Genomic DNA, 16,722 nt, shown 5'->3' on the forward strand with positions numbered 1-16,722 from the left:
CCCCATTGAAAAAGCGATTACTTTGCCAGCAGCATATTAATGCATTGCAGCTTTACATCTTCAGCTTTCCATGTTTCAGAATTTCCATTTTTGAGGTACTTTCTGGCCGGCCAGGTCCTGCCTGAGCCTGTGTGGAGCTCTGGTACCATCTAGTGTTACTGGGGAAATCCTCAGCTGCTGGATGTGGCGTTTTCCTCGCTGGGTTTGCAGTAGGAAAAGCCTGTGGTGACAGAACGTGGCCAGGAGGGATGACCACATGCAGTGAAAGCATTTCCTCCACCAGCAGCGGCTGTCCCAGCCTGACTGGAAGGGAAGCAACTCTCCCGGCTGCAGGGAAGGTGTATGGGGCCACAAAGCCACCTGTGTCACCTGTGGTGCCTGGGCCACCCAGACGCCCCCCAAAAGGCCATAGGAGATGTAATGGGGCTTCACCGCCTCCCTCTTCCCCTCCTGCAGGGCCTTGCCCATCAAGAGGACCCGCAGGACCCTGCACTGATACCGATTTCCCTCTCCTGCAGCCTGTGGAGGATGGAGGTTTATTTATTTAAACCCTGCGGGAGGCCCGCCCTTAGGGGAGCCGGGCCCGCACCTGCCCCCTCACCCCGCAGGCGTGAGGAACGCGGCCCCTGCCCTCACCAAACATGGCGGCCCCTGCCCTCACCAAACATGGCGGCCCCTGCCCTCACCAAACATGGCGGCCCCGCCGCAGCCCCGCCACCCCGCTGCCCGGGCGGAAGTAGCGCGCGTGGCGTCACCGCGCTGACCTCTTCCGGGGTCACCGCCCCGGAAGCACTTATTCGTTCAAAGAGTGGCGGGGTTGAGCGGGAGCGGCTCGGGCCCACCGGGGCGGAGCGGGGCCCGTACGGTGAGCGGGAGCGCCTCGGGAGAGCTGGGGGGTAGGTCGTGATGGGAGGGGGCTGCGGGGCGTAGGGGAAGCGGCGGTGGGTTGGGGAGTGGGTTGGGGGCGAGTGGGAGGCGGTGGGGGGGGAAGGAGGCTGTTGGGGGGGAGGCGGGGGGGCTGCAGGGGGGAGAGGGGGCTCCAGTCGGTTGGGGGGCGGTTGGGGAGGGGGCAGGGGCCTGTTGTGTGAGGGCCGGAGGGTGTTGTGGGGCGAAGGGGGATGGGGGAGGCGGGGGAAGTTGGTGTTGCGCTTGTTTGAGGTTGGGGAGCTGGGACGGTGAGGGGAGGGAGCGGGCGAGTGGCGCTGGGTGAGCCTGGTGCCTCGAGCACGGAGTCTGCAAGGGACAGCCGAGTTATGGTGAGCAACAGTTGTTACCGTTAGATAGTCCTTTCAAAGGCTGTCCCACCAAACCCCCCAAAGGAACAGCACATCTCTCTTCCCTCCTCCTCCTTTTTTCTTTTTTTTCCACACCTTCTTGTTTTTTAGGGTTCCCTCAGCTCTGGATGGAAACTGCAACATTTGTTGAGCTGCTGATTGCAGTGAGGGTTAAATGTTTCTGTTTCTAGTGTAACTTACTCAACATAGGTGAAGAGTTTGGGTTTGGAGAAGGCTTTTTCTTCCCTTCTTGAGGAAAGGACCTTCAAAGTGTGAACTACCTTTGTGTCCTCTTTGCTGCCCAACAGTTCCTTTCTTTTGGAGTTCAATAACCATGGGGCCATCAAAAAGAGAAGAGGAAGAGCAGAACATAATCCTGATCAGTGATGATGAAGCTGAGAGCACACCTGGGAATTCTGTTCTATTAGTAGACCCGTTGGGTAAGTCCTGTGCTCTTGTCGATGAAGTTCTGTAAAGAACTTCTAAAGTAAACTGGTGTAAAATGTTACGTGATACACTTAAAATGTGTTTTTCTGCTGCTAGGAAAACAATGTACTTGAAAAATGAATAAAACCAGGAGGAGCTGCCATTATTTCATAACTTTTGGGATTTCTTTGATGGCACTAGTTACCCCAAAGGATACTGCTGTGTAGTGTCAGAATATTACAGACTCTGCTGAAACTGGGCCTTTTCCCTGTCGGTTGTATCTGTTTTGATTACATTACCTCTGTTTTGATAGTGTGTGGAAGTTTTTTGTCCCAGGCCACTGCCCCGTTCTTATTGGCACCATATGAAATAATAAGAAAATCTGTGCCTTAAAGTGTTTTTAAAAAGTAAATGTCAATAGCTGGTTGAATTTGTAATGAAGTTATAGTTACCTTTATACTGATTTGCACCACGTATTCTCTTTTCTACAGAGAAGTCAGCCCTGGAAGAGGAGAAACCTGAAGTTGTGGATGAGGAATGTGAACTAATGGTTACTTTCTGTAAACAAGCAAACGTGATGCCTCATGCGAGATATGACTGCACAATACACCCCTTTGAGTATGTTCAGTGATGTGGAGGTTAATGTAGGGGTTTCATTTCCCCCATTTAGTCTATCTTGCCAAGTAACCTTGTTAGCTTTTTAACAGCTGAAAGCAGAAGTGGAGTTGGAGAAGCTTGTAGCTTGTTTCATAAATAACCTTCTGTTTTTCAACTTTGTAGGCGAATGGAATGTGATACATGCTCACCCCTTGGGAAAAACGCTGATATCTGTGATCAGTGCTACTGCTACATTTGTGATAAGCTCGCTTCTGAGGTAAGAAGAGTTGTAATCAAGAAATGCACAACTTTGAGTAAACTAAATTACTCAGCAGTCTTTTTAAAAGAAATCACTCTTAAGCATACTAAAAGAATAGATGATACGTGAAATGTGATTGTTTTAACAGTTCTTCTCCTAAATGTTGATATCTGTCTGCTTCACAATCCCACTAAAGTGTGGTCCCTGTCTGGGTTTATTTCTAGTAGTCCAGCCAGTTGTTGGAGGAGACATTCCCTTGGTTTCAGCAAATGTACCTCCTCTTTGCTTTAGGCATGCAGTGTTATTTCGTGGGATCAGGTTACTATATCAGACTGCTGCTCACTGCACCAGACACGGGTCAAACTTTTAGGCTGTCCTAACCTAGAGTGAGGGAGTGGGTGAACTGGCAGAATTGGGTGTGTGGGGTTTGTTTGTTTGGGGGTTTATTAGAATTCAGAAAACTTTGAACTGTGAGCAAAGTTGGCGTGAATGTGTGAAGTTTACCAGTTCACAAGGGGGAGGATGCCAGCCCCAAGGTATTCAGGAATGACAGTAAATTACTATAGGCTTTTTTTCTTTAAGCCATGATACCAAGTTATTGTCATATTGGCCTCTTGCCCTGACTGTGGCTTTGCCTGGATGTGTAAAGGATGAAATGAATTGTAGTCCTTCGCTTGGAGAGAGGAACTAACTATTGATTTGCTCAACTGGAGAAAAAAAAAAGACAAAATACCAAAACCTTTCCCTGTTTTTCATGTTTTATGAAATAGTGCCAGAATTGGACAACCCCTTCCCTCTGTCACTGCAACGCACACAACAAAAGCAAATTCTGGAAGGACCAGCGTGACTTTTCCTTGGCTGGTGTTCTTGTGATGTTCAATTTGGAGCTCACAGATATAGACGCAGACCTTCGGCACGGTGGTAAGCGTTAGGCTCTCATACTGTCCTGGGAGACCTGTGGCTTGATGGACGGCTTGTGTGGTCCACAAGTCTCCTTGCAAAGGCTTGGTGAATTTTTAAGGTAGCAGCTTACTGTTGCTAGTCTCTTTCTGGGCCGTACTCAGACCAGACAGAGGTCTGCAGGTCCAGTTTGTGTGCTTTCCTGCACACGCTTTCTCCCTCTGGAAGAAGCATCAAAGCTTTCCTGGCCAATAAGATTGGGTGTGAGTAACTTGCTAAATATTTTACGTGGGGTACCTATGACTCTGTTTCCTTTAGTTTTGAAACAAAATTTTGCACTAACAGTTTCACATCTGTCTGCTCTCTTAGGAAGTCTTCTAATAAAATTTATCCAGGAACTTTCTGTGGAATATAATAAGTATCTGGCTGGAGAAAGACTGCCTCCCATGCTACATGAATGCTTTTGCCTCCCAAAATTTCCTCCTGGGCAATGCAATGCCTGCAAATCACGCAGCATGGAGGTTGTATACAAGTAAGTGACAACAGAACTCAGCTACTAGCAGTGCATACTGGTCAGTGCGGGTTTGCTTTTCTTTAGGCAAGTGATAAATAGAATCATGGCACCTGATACAGCAGAAACATAGTTGAGAGAACTTACTTGGCCAGTGAGCGAGTAAATTGCACTTGATGTAGTTTAAACACCCCCTTAAATACATTCTTAAATACAACTTTAAATACATCTCTTGTGCTATACTAAGACACTTGATAACAGCCCTCGTTATTATAACCTGGGAAAGCATGAAAGGAAAGGTCGTGGTTTTACTAATTTGTTTTTTTAGGATGGGGTTTGGCTTTTACTCGATGGTATGTGCCTTTAAAATGCTTAAAGTAACAGTTGTGCAAATAACCCTGTCACCATCTTACAGATGCTTTCCAAGGAAAGACGAGTCAATTTGCTCTCAAACTGTAGGATGATCATAATTGCCATTTGTTTACAAAGTACATCATTACAGACACTTTATCTTATAGACTACTTAACTTCCTCAGGTATTCTGGAGTTTTTGCGCTGGTAACAAGATTTTTAGATCAGGCAGAAAGAGAGAGTCCTAAAGCTGCTGCTGTCATGTTTCTGGGAGCAGCTAAAGAGATAACACTTCATAAAGACCCTGCTTTGTAAGTATCCAGTTCCCCATCTAGTGTGTTATCTTCATTTGCTTCTCAAAGGGAGGAGACAAGTGAGAGAGTTCTGGGTTTCTGTTTATTAAGGGCAAGGACAGTGTAAAGGTCAGCACAATGAGAGGAAAATGAGTACACCTGAGGGAGAAATGAGATTGGTTATGGGGAGGGATTGGGGCGGGGGGGAAGAGAAAGTTAAAGATGGATGTGAGAGGAAGAAGTTAAGTGGGGCTGAATCACAGGGAAGGGGAGATGATCTCCAACAAGGGGCAGGAATTTGAGATGGGAACTAGGAGGAGGGAGGGTGACAGACAGCAGATGATGGCAGGTGGGGTTAATTCCCCAGGAGAGAGTACAGGGGCAGGGGAGCTTTCCTGAGAGGAGAATGCAGCTTGTGCATTGTGTGAAGAAACATCTGCTTCTGAACTGGAAGGAAGAGAGGATATGGTGTTTCTTGGGTAATAAGCTTTAGATGCCTCCCATAAGTCTGGAGGCTGACCTGTCAGCTGGGAGGACTGCATAACAGATAAATACAAACAGACTTTAGATACTTCAGTCTTTACTGCTTCTGCTGTTTGTTTTCTTGTTTATGTCATGTCTGTTTCATGCTTGATTACTGTCTAGCTTGAGCAAGGTCCCAGAGCTTTGCAAAACCTAAATATTTTGGGGCTTAAATTCAAGGCTTTTTATAAAGGAGAAGTAAATGTAGTCTGGGTTGGTTCGACAGGCCAGAAAGAGCAGCTCCTCTGCAATTCTTTCTGAGGAACTGTCAAGGTTTGCAAGGAGCAGGCTGGATACATTATTTGGGTAGGTCTCTCTTTGTACACTTATTATGAGTCCTGCAGCGTTCGCTGTAGTTAAGTGGGATGTTGCTTGGCCCTCTCATGGGATGATGCTGTACAGCCCTTCAGAGGCCCCATAAAAGCAAAGAGGTGCCCACGATGGTCTGATACAGCAGGTTAGAAGGTTTGGTACTGCTTTACTCTGCTTGGGTCAGTGGGGAGGAATGCTTCTGTTGGTTAGGTACGGCTGTAAAACAGTGTTTTATGCTTTCAGCACTTGTTTTATTTGTTTGGGATAACTTTTATTAGCATAATAGCTCCCAATGCTTTTTAAGAAAAAAGTGTTTTCTTAAACAGTTGGGTATAGAGAAGGGGAAAAGGCAGGAAAACCAGCCAAACATTAATTAGTGCTTTTTTCCTTCCCTCTTAGAAGCTGGCAGAACCTTGGTCATACTGCTTCGTTAAAGATTGCTGTCCCTTGTCTGTTGCAAAGGTAAGATTTGTCTTATGTGATGAGGTGGCAAGGGGATGGTTGCTGGCTGCAAACTTTCTGCTGGCATTTAAAATGCATTTCAAGTAACTTCTATTCAAAGGCATAAAGAAAAAAATTGAATACTTTAGCTCTTAAAAGCCAAAAGGAAACTTGCACAGGTGTATAATCTTATGGTTCTATAGCACCAGTAACCCCTTGTCAGGGAACACGACCTCACTGTACTGTCTTAGGTATTGTTTGAGCAGAGCAAGAGTAGCCTGCTCCTGCCTGCACATAGGCTGCAAATGGGTAGGGACAGGCAGAATAATATAAACAATAATATGCACAGATCAGCCTAATGAGCAGGGACCTCAGTGTGCTATCAGGTTCTACAGCTGTACACTACAAACCAGGATTTTTAGAAGCTCTGTGGAACATTAGTTCCTTTCTGTGAAGGACAAGTGCAATACCTGCCTTATTTAGAGCCACATAAGCACTCAAAACCCTTCTTTGTTGCCTCAAAGGAGAATAACTCAATGAGGAACTCGGAACTGAGAAGATGGATCACTTCTGTAGTCTAGAAGTGTTGTGTAAGGCCAGACCAGAAGGTGGTGTTGGGTAGCTACTTATGGTTATTAAGCCAAAGAGTAAATAGTGTCTGTTAAGGATCAAAACAGCAGCCTTGTACTCCAGTGGGATGGAGTAGTTGGGGATGTAACATGGTGAAGTTCCCCAGAGGCCGATGAATGAGGGCATCTAGCTCACTTGGCTTAATTCATTTCTCATTTTAGCTTTGTATTTCACCTTTAACCCGAAATTCACTTGCAACAGAAGGTTAATGAATTAAGAATTAACTTTTTTCCAGGAGCACTCAAAAACAATTATATATTCTCACCTCTTCTTTGAAACTAATGACAGGTATAACCTAAATCCTATATCAGTTTTCATTTTAAGTTACTATTCTTGAATTTTTTAATTTCTTACTTTAAAAAAACAGGAAAAAGAATTTTTTTGCCTCACTTTCCCAATTTTAAGAGAGTAAATTCTTCTTTGTCAGTGTGTTATCTCCAGTTTTTGGTAAGAAAAATGCTTTCACTAGCTGTAAAGCTGCCAAGAGCTCAGGTTGATCAGGTCACTTATCAGACTCATTGTATGTTTCTCCAGCATTTCTCCCATACACTCACTGGGGATCTTTGTTTTTAAACTTAAAGCCACAGAACCTTGGTTTCACTGTTTTTTAAAAATAATAACAAAAGAGCAATTCCCTTACTGACTACAAATCTTAAAGCACAAATTTAAAATAGAGCTGAACTGTCTCTCTGACATTTAACCAAAAAAACCCCAAACTTCTGTAGAATAGTTTCCCATAGGGTTAAAAAAACCACAACAACAATACTAATTCATCCAGTTTTAAGAGATTTTGATTTTTCTCTTTGTTTTTTCCTTTTCAAAACATAGGATCACAACACAACTTCAGAGGATGCTGGTGTTATGTGACTTTCCAAAAACTTTGTATGAAAAGTTTATTAATTTTTTTCAGTCCATCTCGCTTCCCTGTCACTGTTTTGGCTTCTCAAATAGGTATGTTCCTTCTTTTTTGTTTACAGGATGTATTTTTTATACAGTTGTCTGTTTTGAAAACAGCTATACAGAATCGTTGTTCTTTTTTTTTACCCCCAGAAGTGAGCTCTAAGCCTCAAAATGTTTTATTGGTAAATCTTCATGTTGCTTAAAGGAAATAAATTGTGGTGTACAAAAAACATGGTTAAAAATTACTTTATTTTTGTACTTCCAGCTTGAATGTTGTACCATGGGACCATGTATTACTGACCACGGTTTTAAAAGGTCAGAACACCACTGGTCAAAGAACACAGAAAGGAAGAAAAGTATTTCTGTGGGAAACACTCCCTGTTATAGAGGCTCGAGTGGAGAAATTGGTAGGCAAACAGAGGTAAGGTCGGTTTGGTCTTGTTTAGGATTTTTCATTTTATGAACTCAACTTTTACATCTTTCATGGTATTGACTGCAGTGTAGAGTTTTCCTGACACCTGCAGGAGTTTTGTGGAATGGGGAAACATAATCTGTGGAGAGCTTCTTGGAGCTTATTTCCAACTCTTTTTCTGACAGTTGTATTTCTGTCCTATTGTGCAATATCTCTTGTGTGGGAAGATCTGCTGTTTGCTTCATTCATTGTAGTAAATATTTGATTGACCTGTGTATAGCTTTGCACTTCCTTCTTCCTGCTCACCCTCTGTTTTTCTCTCTAGCTATAAAGAAGTTGTTCGCTACCTGAGAGCTGTGAAGTGCAATGATACCAAAGGGTAAATGGCTTTTTTTCCTTTTTTGTTGTTTTTTTTTTAAATTGTTTCTTTGCCTTAAGACTGTGTCTCAGTTTCTTCAATGTGTAACAAACTGGCAGAATGAAAAGCAGTAGGATTTTGGCAGCTGTTTGCTAAGTGAAAGCAATACTGCATTGCAACTAACTGCTGCCTTATCGGGTGTAACAACAGTGGTCAAGAATAATCAGCTCTGTACATACCTATTGTAAAGCTTTCATGTTAATGAAAACCAAATATTCATTTCTTCCTTCTTTCCAGGTTAAGAGACCTCCGAGATAAAATCCCATTCTATTTGTGTAAAACTGGAGGCTTCCTCGACGCTGCGCACTCGCTGCTGTTCCCCGTCAACAGCCTCGCCTGCTGCACCGCCTGCCGGCTGACGTCCCTTCAGTTTGAGGTCTACCTGAAGGTGTTCAAAACAGGCAGTGTCCCCACTGGAAAGGATCTGCTAGACCCTGGGCCCTGGATTACAGTTGGCAAGTGTGATTTCTTGCTTACATATGTTTAGAACCTTAATTACAGCTTGTAGTTTTTCATTAAATCTAGTAGCATTCTGAGGGACAATTTATGTTGGGTTAGGAGTCCTTGACCTTGAGAATAAAAGCTTCCTGATGGCAAGAGTTAAACGATCTGTGTAGTATATTCTGTCATTAGTTTAGCCACTGATAGCTGTGATCACCTCTCTTGGTGCATGCTACTTGTCAAGGTGCATTCTGAAATGAAAGGTTTATTTTGGAGATGTTCAGCTACTAGTAGAATTTTTAGACATACGAGATACTGACAGTGTGTATCGCACTGTGCTGTGGTGTGAGGAACATAATGAAGACTTTGTTCTGTGGTGGCTTAGTCTAGATTGTATTAAGTTCTCTGCAGCTTTCCACAATAGCATTTCACAGTTGATGTTGTTTTTCTATTCAGAACCTACAAAATACTGTAAAATAGCTGTAGACACTCGTTTGCTTCTTTTTGTTAGGTTTCTGTAGAAACGTATCTGTAACTAAGTTTATATCTTGTGTGCACACTTTATAGTTATTCAGGAAATATAAGAGGTGTTTTTGATTTTTTTTTTATTGCAGGGTCTCCCTTGAAAGATGGTGTTCTAATTAAGCAGGCACTCAAACTCCTTTACAGCAATGTGTCACTGTACAGGAATGTGAGTTTGTTTTAAAACTGTGTTTCTGTGCCCCATCAAGTGTTTCTGTATGTTACCTGTTTTGTCCAGTTACTTCTCTAACACCAGGATTTAACATCAGAACCCTTTTAGCTCTGAATAGTTTACACCTCTGAACAGATTTGACTTTGTAAAACAAAATGTTCTGCTGTGTTTCAGCCTAAATGCTGGAGTTCCCTCATCATGATCTTGGGTAGTAGCAGTTTGCTGGAAAAAAGTGGGCACCTACATCCCATATCCCTGAAAGAGCCACCGGTTGACTTCCAAAAGGTAACTGAAACAGTACTGTGAAAGGGGAGGATCTATTGTCTTGGTTTTATACCAGACTTCATTTGATGTGGGCATTGGCTCATTCTTCTAAATACTAAGGTTCACCTTACAGTGCCTCATCAAATACTCTTGTGGTATGTGCCAAATCACAAGATCACTCAGGTTGGAAGAGCCCTCTGAGATCGAGTCCAACCGTTGCCCTGACACCACCATGGCAACTAGACCAGGGCACTAAGTGCCATGGCCAGGCTTTTCTTAAACCCCTCCAGAGATGGTGACTCCACCACCTCCCTGGGCAGCCCCTTCCAATGGCTAATGACCCTTGCTGAGAAGAAATGCTTCCTAATGTCCAACCTGACCCTCCCCTGGCCAAGCTTGAGGCTGTGTCCTCTTGTCCTATCACTAGTTGCTGGGAGAAGAGGCCGACTCCCACTGCACTACAACCTCCCTTCAGGTAGTTGTAACACTTTGCAAAGTGGTGTGATTCAGGAGTGTTAAATGCAACAGTAAAGAGATTAACTCTGCTTGCAGCTCAATACTGATTCTGTATCTTTTAATGTTGAGATGGATCAGATAACAAAATGGATAGGAAAGGAGTTTTAAGAAAAATGTGTTCATGTAGTCCTAAAGAGTCATTACCTGGGTATTCTCTTCACAAGACAGAAATAGCTGTCTGCTAAGGATAGTAGGTTAAAATGATGAGATTATGCAATATGGTTTGGTTAGTGCTGTAGAGCCTCAGCTTCCCCTGGGTATGGTGTTGAACAGTCAATTTCATCTGTAAAAATGCTGAAAAAATAAGTAAAAGCACACTAAAAAAACTATCTTGGGCACTGCTTGATGTTTGCAGGGTATCTGGACATCCTTCCCCTTTACTTGTGACTCTCTACTTCTATTTCAGGGGGTGCTTGCTGCCAGTGGTGGCCTTTTGGAGGAACTGAAGGCAAACATTAATGTTTCTTTACCAACTGCTATTTTCTCTCCTCATGTAAGTAAAGAAATTTGCTGTTTGTCTTATTGTGCTTGAAGACACAGCAGTGTTGAAAACAGTTGGATTGTTATGAAAAGCTTTTAAGAGAGGGCTTGAAGATTTTTTTGGGGAATCAGCATATGACTGTTCTTGGCACAGTCTAAAGGCTAGAGCAGGTATCTGAAGGTAAGAAAACTGTTAGGGTCTGTTCTGGTCTGACACCATCTTCAGCTTAGGACAGGTCTTACTTCATCACGGCCCAAATTTATGCATTTATAAAGTGGGAGGGTTGGTAATAATTGATTCTGTCTTAACTTCTTACAGGGTGATCTTGTGTTGTTTGATCCAAACTGGAGACTATCCTTTGAGACTTGGCAATGTGTTTGTCTCAAAACTCATAATAGCCCAGAATTTCTAAACTTGTTTTGAATGGTGGTTTCGAGTGTAATGTAACATGTTTAAAGATGGTTTGAAATATATTCTATATTAAATACAGTCAATACATCTAAGGAGCTATCTTACTCTTTCTTTACTTCTTTTGAGGAAATTACATTTAGTTTACTCTCCAAGTATGTGGCTCCTGGGCCAGAAAGTTGGGTTTTTTTCCCCTAATTCTACTTCTCCTTCTGTGATGGTGTGACTTCATGTTTCTGTGAGGACCTTGAGAGCACCAGGTGAAACATGCTGTATAAGTATCTGTTCTGTTCCCCCTTCTTTGGTCTTCATAAGATCCTTGTGGATGGCGTGTCTGACATCCAGCATGTCTGACTGGAATGGTAGTAACTTAGTGCTGGTTTGACTGGATACAATATACAAGTAGTGGGGAAGTGGGCTTTTAAATGTCTCTTCTTGTTGATATCTCTTCCTGTAGTTGCACCATGAGGCTTGTCTTATTCTCGCAGTGCAAGCAGTACAACAGATGCTTTTTTGTGATCTTCCATACTTGAATTCCTTCTTAGAGATAGCCCTGGCTTTTGGGGTGAGTCCTAGATACTGATATTTCTGTTCTAAGAGATTAAAGCAAACTATATTTAAAATCTGTGTAACACCAACTTGGAGATTTTAGACACATTTAACTTGGTTTTGTTCCCCTTTAGCTTTGCTGACCTTTAATTTATTCTCTTTTTTAAGAAGTGATTGGCAATTAGATTAAATCACTGGTCTTTTTTCTCTTCCTAGAATAACTTCTGGGCTCTGAGGCTGTTATTGGACCATCTTTCCTATGAAGAACATGTTCTTCATGGCACCGTCAACCTGATTTTGAGAGATCTAAATTGTCAGAAAGCAACAATGCTAAAACTGTGAGTAACACTTGCTCCCTGAAGTCTGTCCATGGAAACCATAAGAGCAATCCTGCAGCAGTAAAGTTTAGCAGAGATATAACCCTTAGCTCTTTGAAACCAGACAACCCAGTGCTTTGGGTAAGTCAAGGATGAAAATAAGATGCTAGGAATCAATAGGAAAGTTCTCTCTGGTGTTGAAGAGCTGTGTCTGTTTCCTGGTTTTGTATTGCTTAGGTGGCAAAACCTTGGTCCGCAGTACGTGGGTGAATTCCTTTGCCTGTTCCTGACGTGCAGACATAAGAAAATGCAATCCATTGGCCTGTTCAGTCTGAATATTATTACAGAGAACCTGCATATGTAAGTGTGAATCTTCACCATAGCCAAATAAAAAATCATTGTGTTGCAACACTGATGGTAGTTTTCTCTTAATTAACAGTCTTAACTCACAAATTCTTGGGGTTTTTTTTATTCTTTCCTGTTATTAGGAGTGGTAAAAATACTGAAGACGAGGTTTTGGGTAGATTAGAAATTGTTCTATGTTACCTGTTGCAACCAAATGGCCTTCTCGCTTCCCAGTGCCCAATGTAATGAAAAACATGTTCTCTGCTCTTGGCAACCCTGACCTGTCATCAAGATTACATATGGTACAGCCAAGTTCTATTACTTAAATATCATTGTCATCAACAACCACCAAAAAACCTTAATTAGGACTTATGGCAAAGTAGTTACTGGACTCTAAGGAGGCATAATGCTGCATAAAACTTTATTTAGAGAAAATAGTTGAAAGTAGCTCAAAATGTATATTATTGTGGATCTACAAGAATACAGTGGGTACACAGATGCCAGTGTTTCTCTTAAACTTGTAAGAAGTACTTCACGTGGTGGTGAGGGAGCGGATCCCCACCAAAAACTAAAGATTTGGGAACATATGTGCACTGTAATACAACCTGAGGCCAGCATTAGGTTTGTGCCTGTCATCCTTTCCTCTTTCAGAAAGGAGAGAGACCACTTGCTCTGCAGCAGCCCAAAGCTTCAGTGGGTGGGGAAAACAGTTCTGAAAAAGGCAGAGTTCTTTATTTAGATTACAAATGGTAATAAACCACTGCTGTGTCACTTCTGAAACCACGGGCTGCTTATGAGTGTAATCCTCACTCTCCTGTGTTATGCAGTAAAGCATGATAGGCTTTAGAGTGATAGACTTAATGTATTGACATAATAGTTTTAAAATGAATTGACTCTGTGGCTGTGTACTGGAAGGCAGAGTAATTGCTTGCTCTGGCACTTTTAATTCACACGTAGCTGATGGCAGCAGAGTCGTGTTGAGAATTCACCTCTTAATAACTGTCTTAAGTGAAAATCATGGACGTGTAAGTTGACCTTTGTGAAATGCTTCAGTCTGGTTCTTTTCTCCAGCCTTTGCTGTGTGTAGCTGAGAAAATAAAATACCTAATTTCCCTCAGTTGTGTATGAGCTAAGCTGTATTTAACAAATTTGCAATTCCAATAATTATCTTTTTTTTTTTTTGTTTGTGAGGCTTTACAGTATGCTCTAGCAGCAATCCAAGAGAATCTGATTAAATCCTGTCTCTTATGGTCTGTCTTTGTCTTAATTATTTTACTGTACATCTGATGCTGAAATCATCTCCGTTTGGAAGTTGAAGGGAATTGTTGATTAGTAAAGCTTTAAGTAATATGAAACTCGGAGTGGCTGGGACCGGGGTCAGGTCTGCCCCTATGAGAAAATGGATTAAGAATCTCTGTCTGTTTTTCAGGTGCCCGTGGGCAAAGCATCTTTGCAACTTCTTTCACAATGCAGTGAGTATCTCTGTATTTTAGAATTTTAACAACAAAGCGTATCAATGACAAATATGTTACTTATCAATTAGATATTTAAATATATCGTTTGATATATCATGTATCGAATATATCATATGTCAATGCCATTTTTTGTAACATTATTATAAAAATTACTGAAGTATACTAACTAATTTTTCTTTCTCTGCCCAGGGATTAAGGCACCTGCCCCTTGGCCCTGCAGCTCATCATGAAGTTGCAAAGTTCATGAACATTTTTGAAAAACTGTAATTTGACAAAATCTTCTGATTTGTCTTAATCTGAGAAATCTCTTCCTGGAGTCCCTCGTGTTCTGCTGTGGTTGTCATCTCCAAAAACATACAGCTGAGAACTGACCAGACAAATCCAAACACTGAAATCCTGGGTTAAGGTGGTGAACAGGGGCTGTATTTCAGCAGACGTGCTTTGGGAATTTCCTTCCTTGCAGGCCCATGTGTTAAGTGGTTGTTTAAAGAGGGTTCAATTTTTTTTTAAAAAACCTGGTCTACAGAGAGATGCTGATCAGGGGGAATGAGGGGAGAGAAACACGGCCGAAGCAGAAAGCCCCACAAGTCTTTACTTGTGTTGTGTTGTGCAGATGTGCTGTGGGCGAGGTGTCTGCAGCAGAACCACTGCGGAGAGAGCAAAAGTGTACAGAAGGGAAACTGCCTCTCCAACAGTATCATTGAAATGCTGTTTGCACCCCCTCTTTTGTTTAGTGTATAATTATAAAAAATAAACCACTCTGGAGGCTGAAGGACGCTGAAGCTTTATTACTTGTTTCAGGAAACCAGATTCTGTAAGGTCTCATGCAATAAATAGCTTGTTTTGTTTGTTAATAAATCTCATTTTCAGGGTGTTCCAATTGTGGGGCTTTGTTTTTATTTTCTACAATATGTGACTTAGGCTGCTGGCTCTCTGGGTCTCTCAAATCCTTATTATAATGATAAGTTTAAGAGTTAACTTTTGAACTGTGGAGGTAGAAATAGAGAAATATTTCAGCCTGGTTTCTACTCTTCTTTGCCCTGCTGTGATAATGTCTGCATTGGTTTGGCAGTGGGGGGGGGAATCTGAATATGTGATGAACCGTATTTTGCACATTTCAGGCTTTCAGTGGCTTTTGCAGCTTTTGTTGTCCTAAATAAGCTACACTATTATTCAAATTTTCTACAAAAGTGTTACATGTATCTAAACAGACACAACCTTAAGTAAAACTCTGTAGAAATTCTGTTCTGTTGTCAGTACTGGTTTGGGTTTTTTGTGTTTTATTTTTCAAACCATTGCTGTATGTTTATGTTGTGCTGTCCAAGCACAGCCAGGACAAGCAGAGGTCAGTGAAGTCCCCTGGTACTCGGGAATCTGGTTCTGCTGCCTCTGGGCAGGGCTGGCCATGTGGTGGCCTGCTCTGGTCTGTGCTCCCAAAGATGCACCGTGGTCATTCATCCTGGTTCCCAAGAGAGGAGTTTCCTGCATGTTCCTGATAATATGATTTTCCTCACCTCATCTGCAGAGGCTGGGCAGCCCACTGCCCTGGGCAGGGTTTGTGCTCCCAGTAGGATGTTACACCATGCTTTGTCACTTTGCTGTGGGTATTGAGAGCCAACAGCAAACCCAAGGAAGCCCTAATGTCAGACTGAGCTTGGCCTGGGTGCAGACTTCAATGTCACCCTGTTCAGTGCCCTGTGTGGGACCAGGCACAGGAGGGAGAGGGAGCAGGTGAGGGCAGGTGTTTTTTTACCCCTTCCAGCCTGGATTTACCATCACAAGGAAAGGATATGAACTGTTTATTTACTGTAAGTAAATAGCATATCTATTCATTATTTATCTACTTCTGAATTTTAATGAATTATAGCAGCTCTTATCGTGAGGGTTATTCTATAGATAATGATACAATCTTTTATGTATGAGAAAAAGACTTTCTCTGAAGATCTGCACTTGACTTTGGGCATGGATTGCGTAGACAGCTCGAGCCATTACAGTCAGCTACAGTAGAAAACATCTTCCTGGTACCCTGAGACTATGACTAGTATAACCCCAAAGGTACAGGGAAGGCTGATCTTGTCTGCTTTGCTCCAGGTATCATTGAGATGAACAGAGTTCATTAAAAATTGAAATGCACAGTTTGGGGAGGAAAATGGGCACCTAGAGCTGTCTCATCCAAATACTGTTTTAGCAATCAGAACTCTGCTGGTTTAGCAAGTGTGTGTGCAGCTGAGGCTGCCAAACAATAAACAGAACATTTGTAAGTAGGTGGCGGTGTTGAAAATAAGATTTCATCTGAAAAGAGCCAAATTGTCTGATGTTCTTAAAGTCTGGCACAGCTGCCATCACCTAGCCCAGGAGTGTAACGTACCTGTGGGCTGAGGAGCTGCTTGGTTGTCAGCAGATTTGTACAGTACCAGTGTTGGGGTGAGTTCACAGCCCCAGCACCCGTGGTGAGGCACAGGGCCTTCCCCCAACGCTGCCTCTGCCTGCGTTCTGCTTCCCAACCCTGAGTGGGCTGGGAGAGGGCTGGTGCTGTTTCTACCAAGGACACTAATTAACCTGCTAAATGAGTTTATCCCTTCAGAGTACACACTAGAGAACCGAGTTATGTAAAACACCACCCCAAAGAGAGCCAGAATTAGCAGCCAGCGCTGAGGGCAGACCCTGTGCTTCCCAGGGGCGGCTTTGCAAGGTGCTGGGGGCAGTTGGCTCGGTGATGGGGTGGTCTCTCACCCCAGACCCCATCCCTGCAGTGGGTGCAGTGCAGCCCAGGCTCTTTGTCACACACAGCATCCCCTTCCCCGGCCATGGGCCAGCTCCTGCCTGGGGAGATCCTCTCTGCTGCTCTTGGACCTGCAGCTGAGTGATGTGGGGACAGCAGCGAGGAGCCGGACCCAAGTCCTTGCATGGCTGCCCTGGGCCACGGCGAAGTCACCCCCCTCCAGCCGCCTGCCAAACTAAAAATACTCAGTTTTAATAACTGGAC

General features: G+C 43.1%; 1 protein-coding gene across 1 annotated transcript; it reads left to right on the forward strand.

The window, feature by feature from the left end:
- Positions 1-666: 666 nt before the first annotated feature.
- Positions 667-14,862, forward strand: LOC137676287 (uncharacterized). Its single transcript, XM_068422985.1, has 20 exons — positions 667-865; positions 1,583-1,714; positions 2,192-2,318; positions 2,481-2,574; positions 3,327-3,477; positions 3,826-3,988; positions 4,504-4,629; positions 5,845-5,907; positions 7,345-7,467; positions 7,682-7,837; positions 8,154-8,207; positions 8,484-8,701; positions 9,302-9,378; positions 9,556-9,666; positions 10,568-10,654; positions 11,508-11,615; positions 11,816-11,937; positions 12,154-12,276; positions 13,691-13,733; positions 13,926-14,862. Exons 1-20 carry the CDS (start codon positions 667-669, stop codon positions 14,001-14,003), a joined length of 2,355 nt encoding a protein of 784 aa, XP_068279086.1. The 3' UTR covers positions 14,004-14,862.
- Positions 14,863-16,722: the final 1,860 nt, after the last annotated feature.

Source organism: Nyctibius grandis, chromosome Z (assembly GCF_013368605.1).
Source record: "Nyctibius grandis isolate bNycGra1 chromosome Z, bNycGra1.pri, whole genome shotgun sequence".
NCBI classification, from domain to species: Eukaryota; Metazoa; Chordata; class Aves; order Nyctibiiformes; family Nyctibiidae; genus Nyctibius; species Nyctibius grandis.

Bases quoted from the DNA above. Each gene is read 5' to 3' on its own strand.
- LOC137676287 (XM_068422985.1), top strand. From the start codon at position 667: ATGGCGGCCCCTGCCCTCACCAAACATGGCGGCCCCGCCGCAGCCCCG. The intron at 9,379-9,555 runs GTGAGTTTGTTT...GCTGTGTTTCAG, and splicing joins ATGTGTCACTGTACAGGAAT to CCTAAATGCTGGAGTTCCCT. The intron at 11,616-11,815 runs GTGAGTCCTAGA...TTCTCTTCCTAG, and splicing joins AGATAGCCCTGGCTTTTGGG to AATAACTTCTGGGCTCTGAG.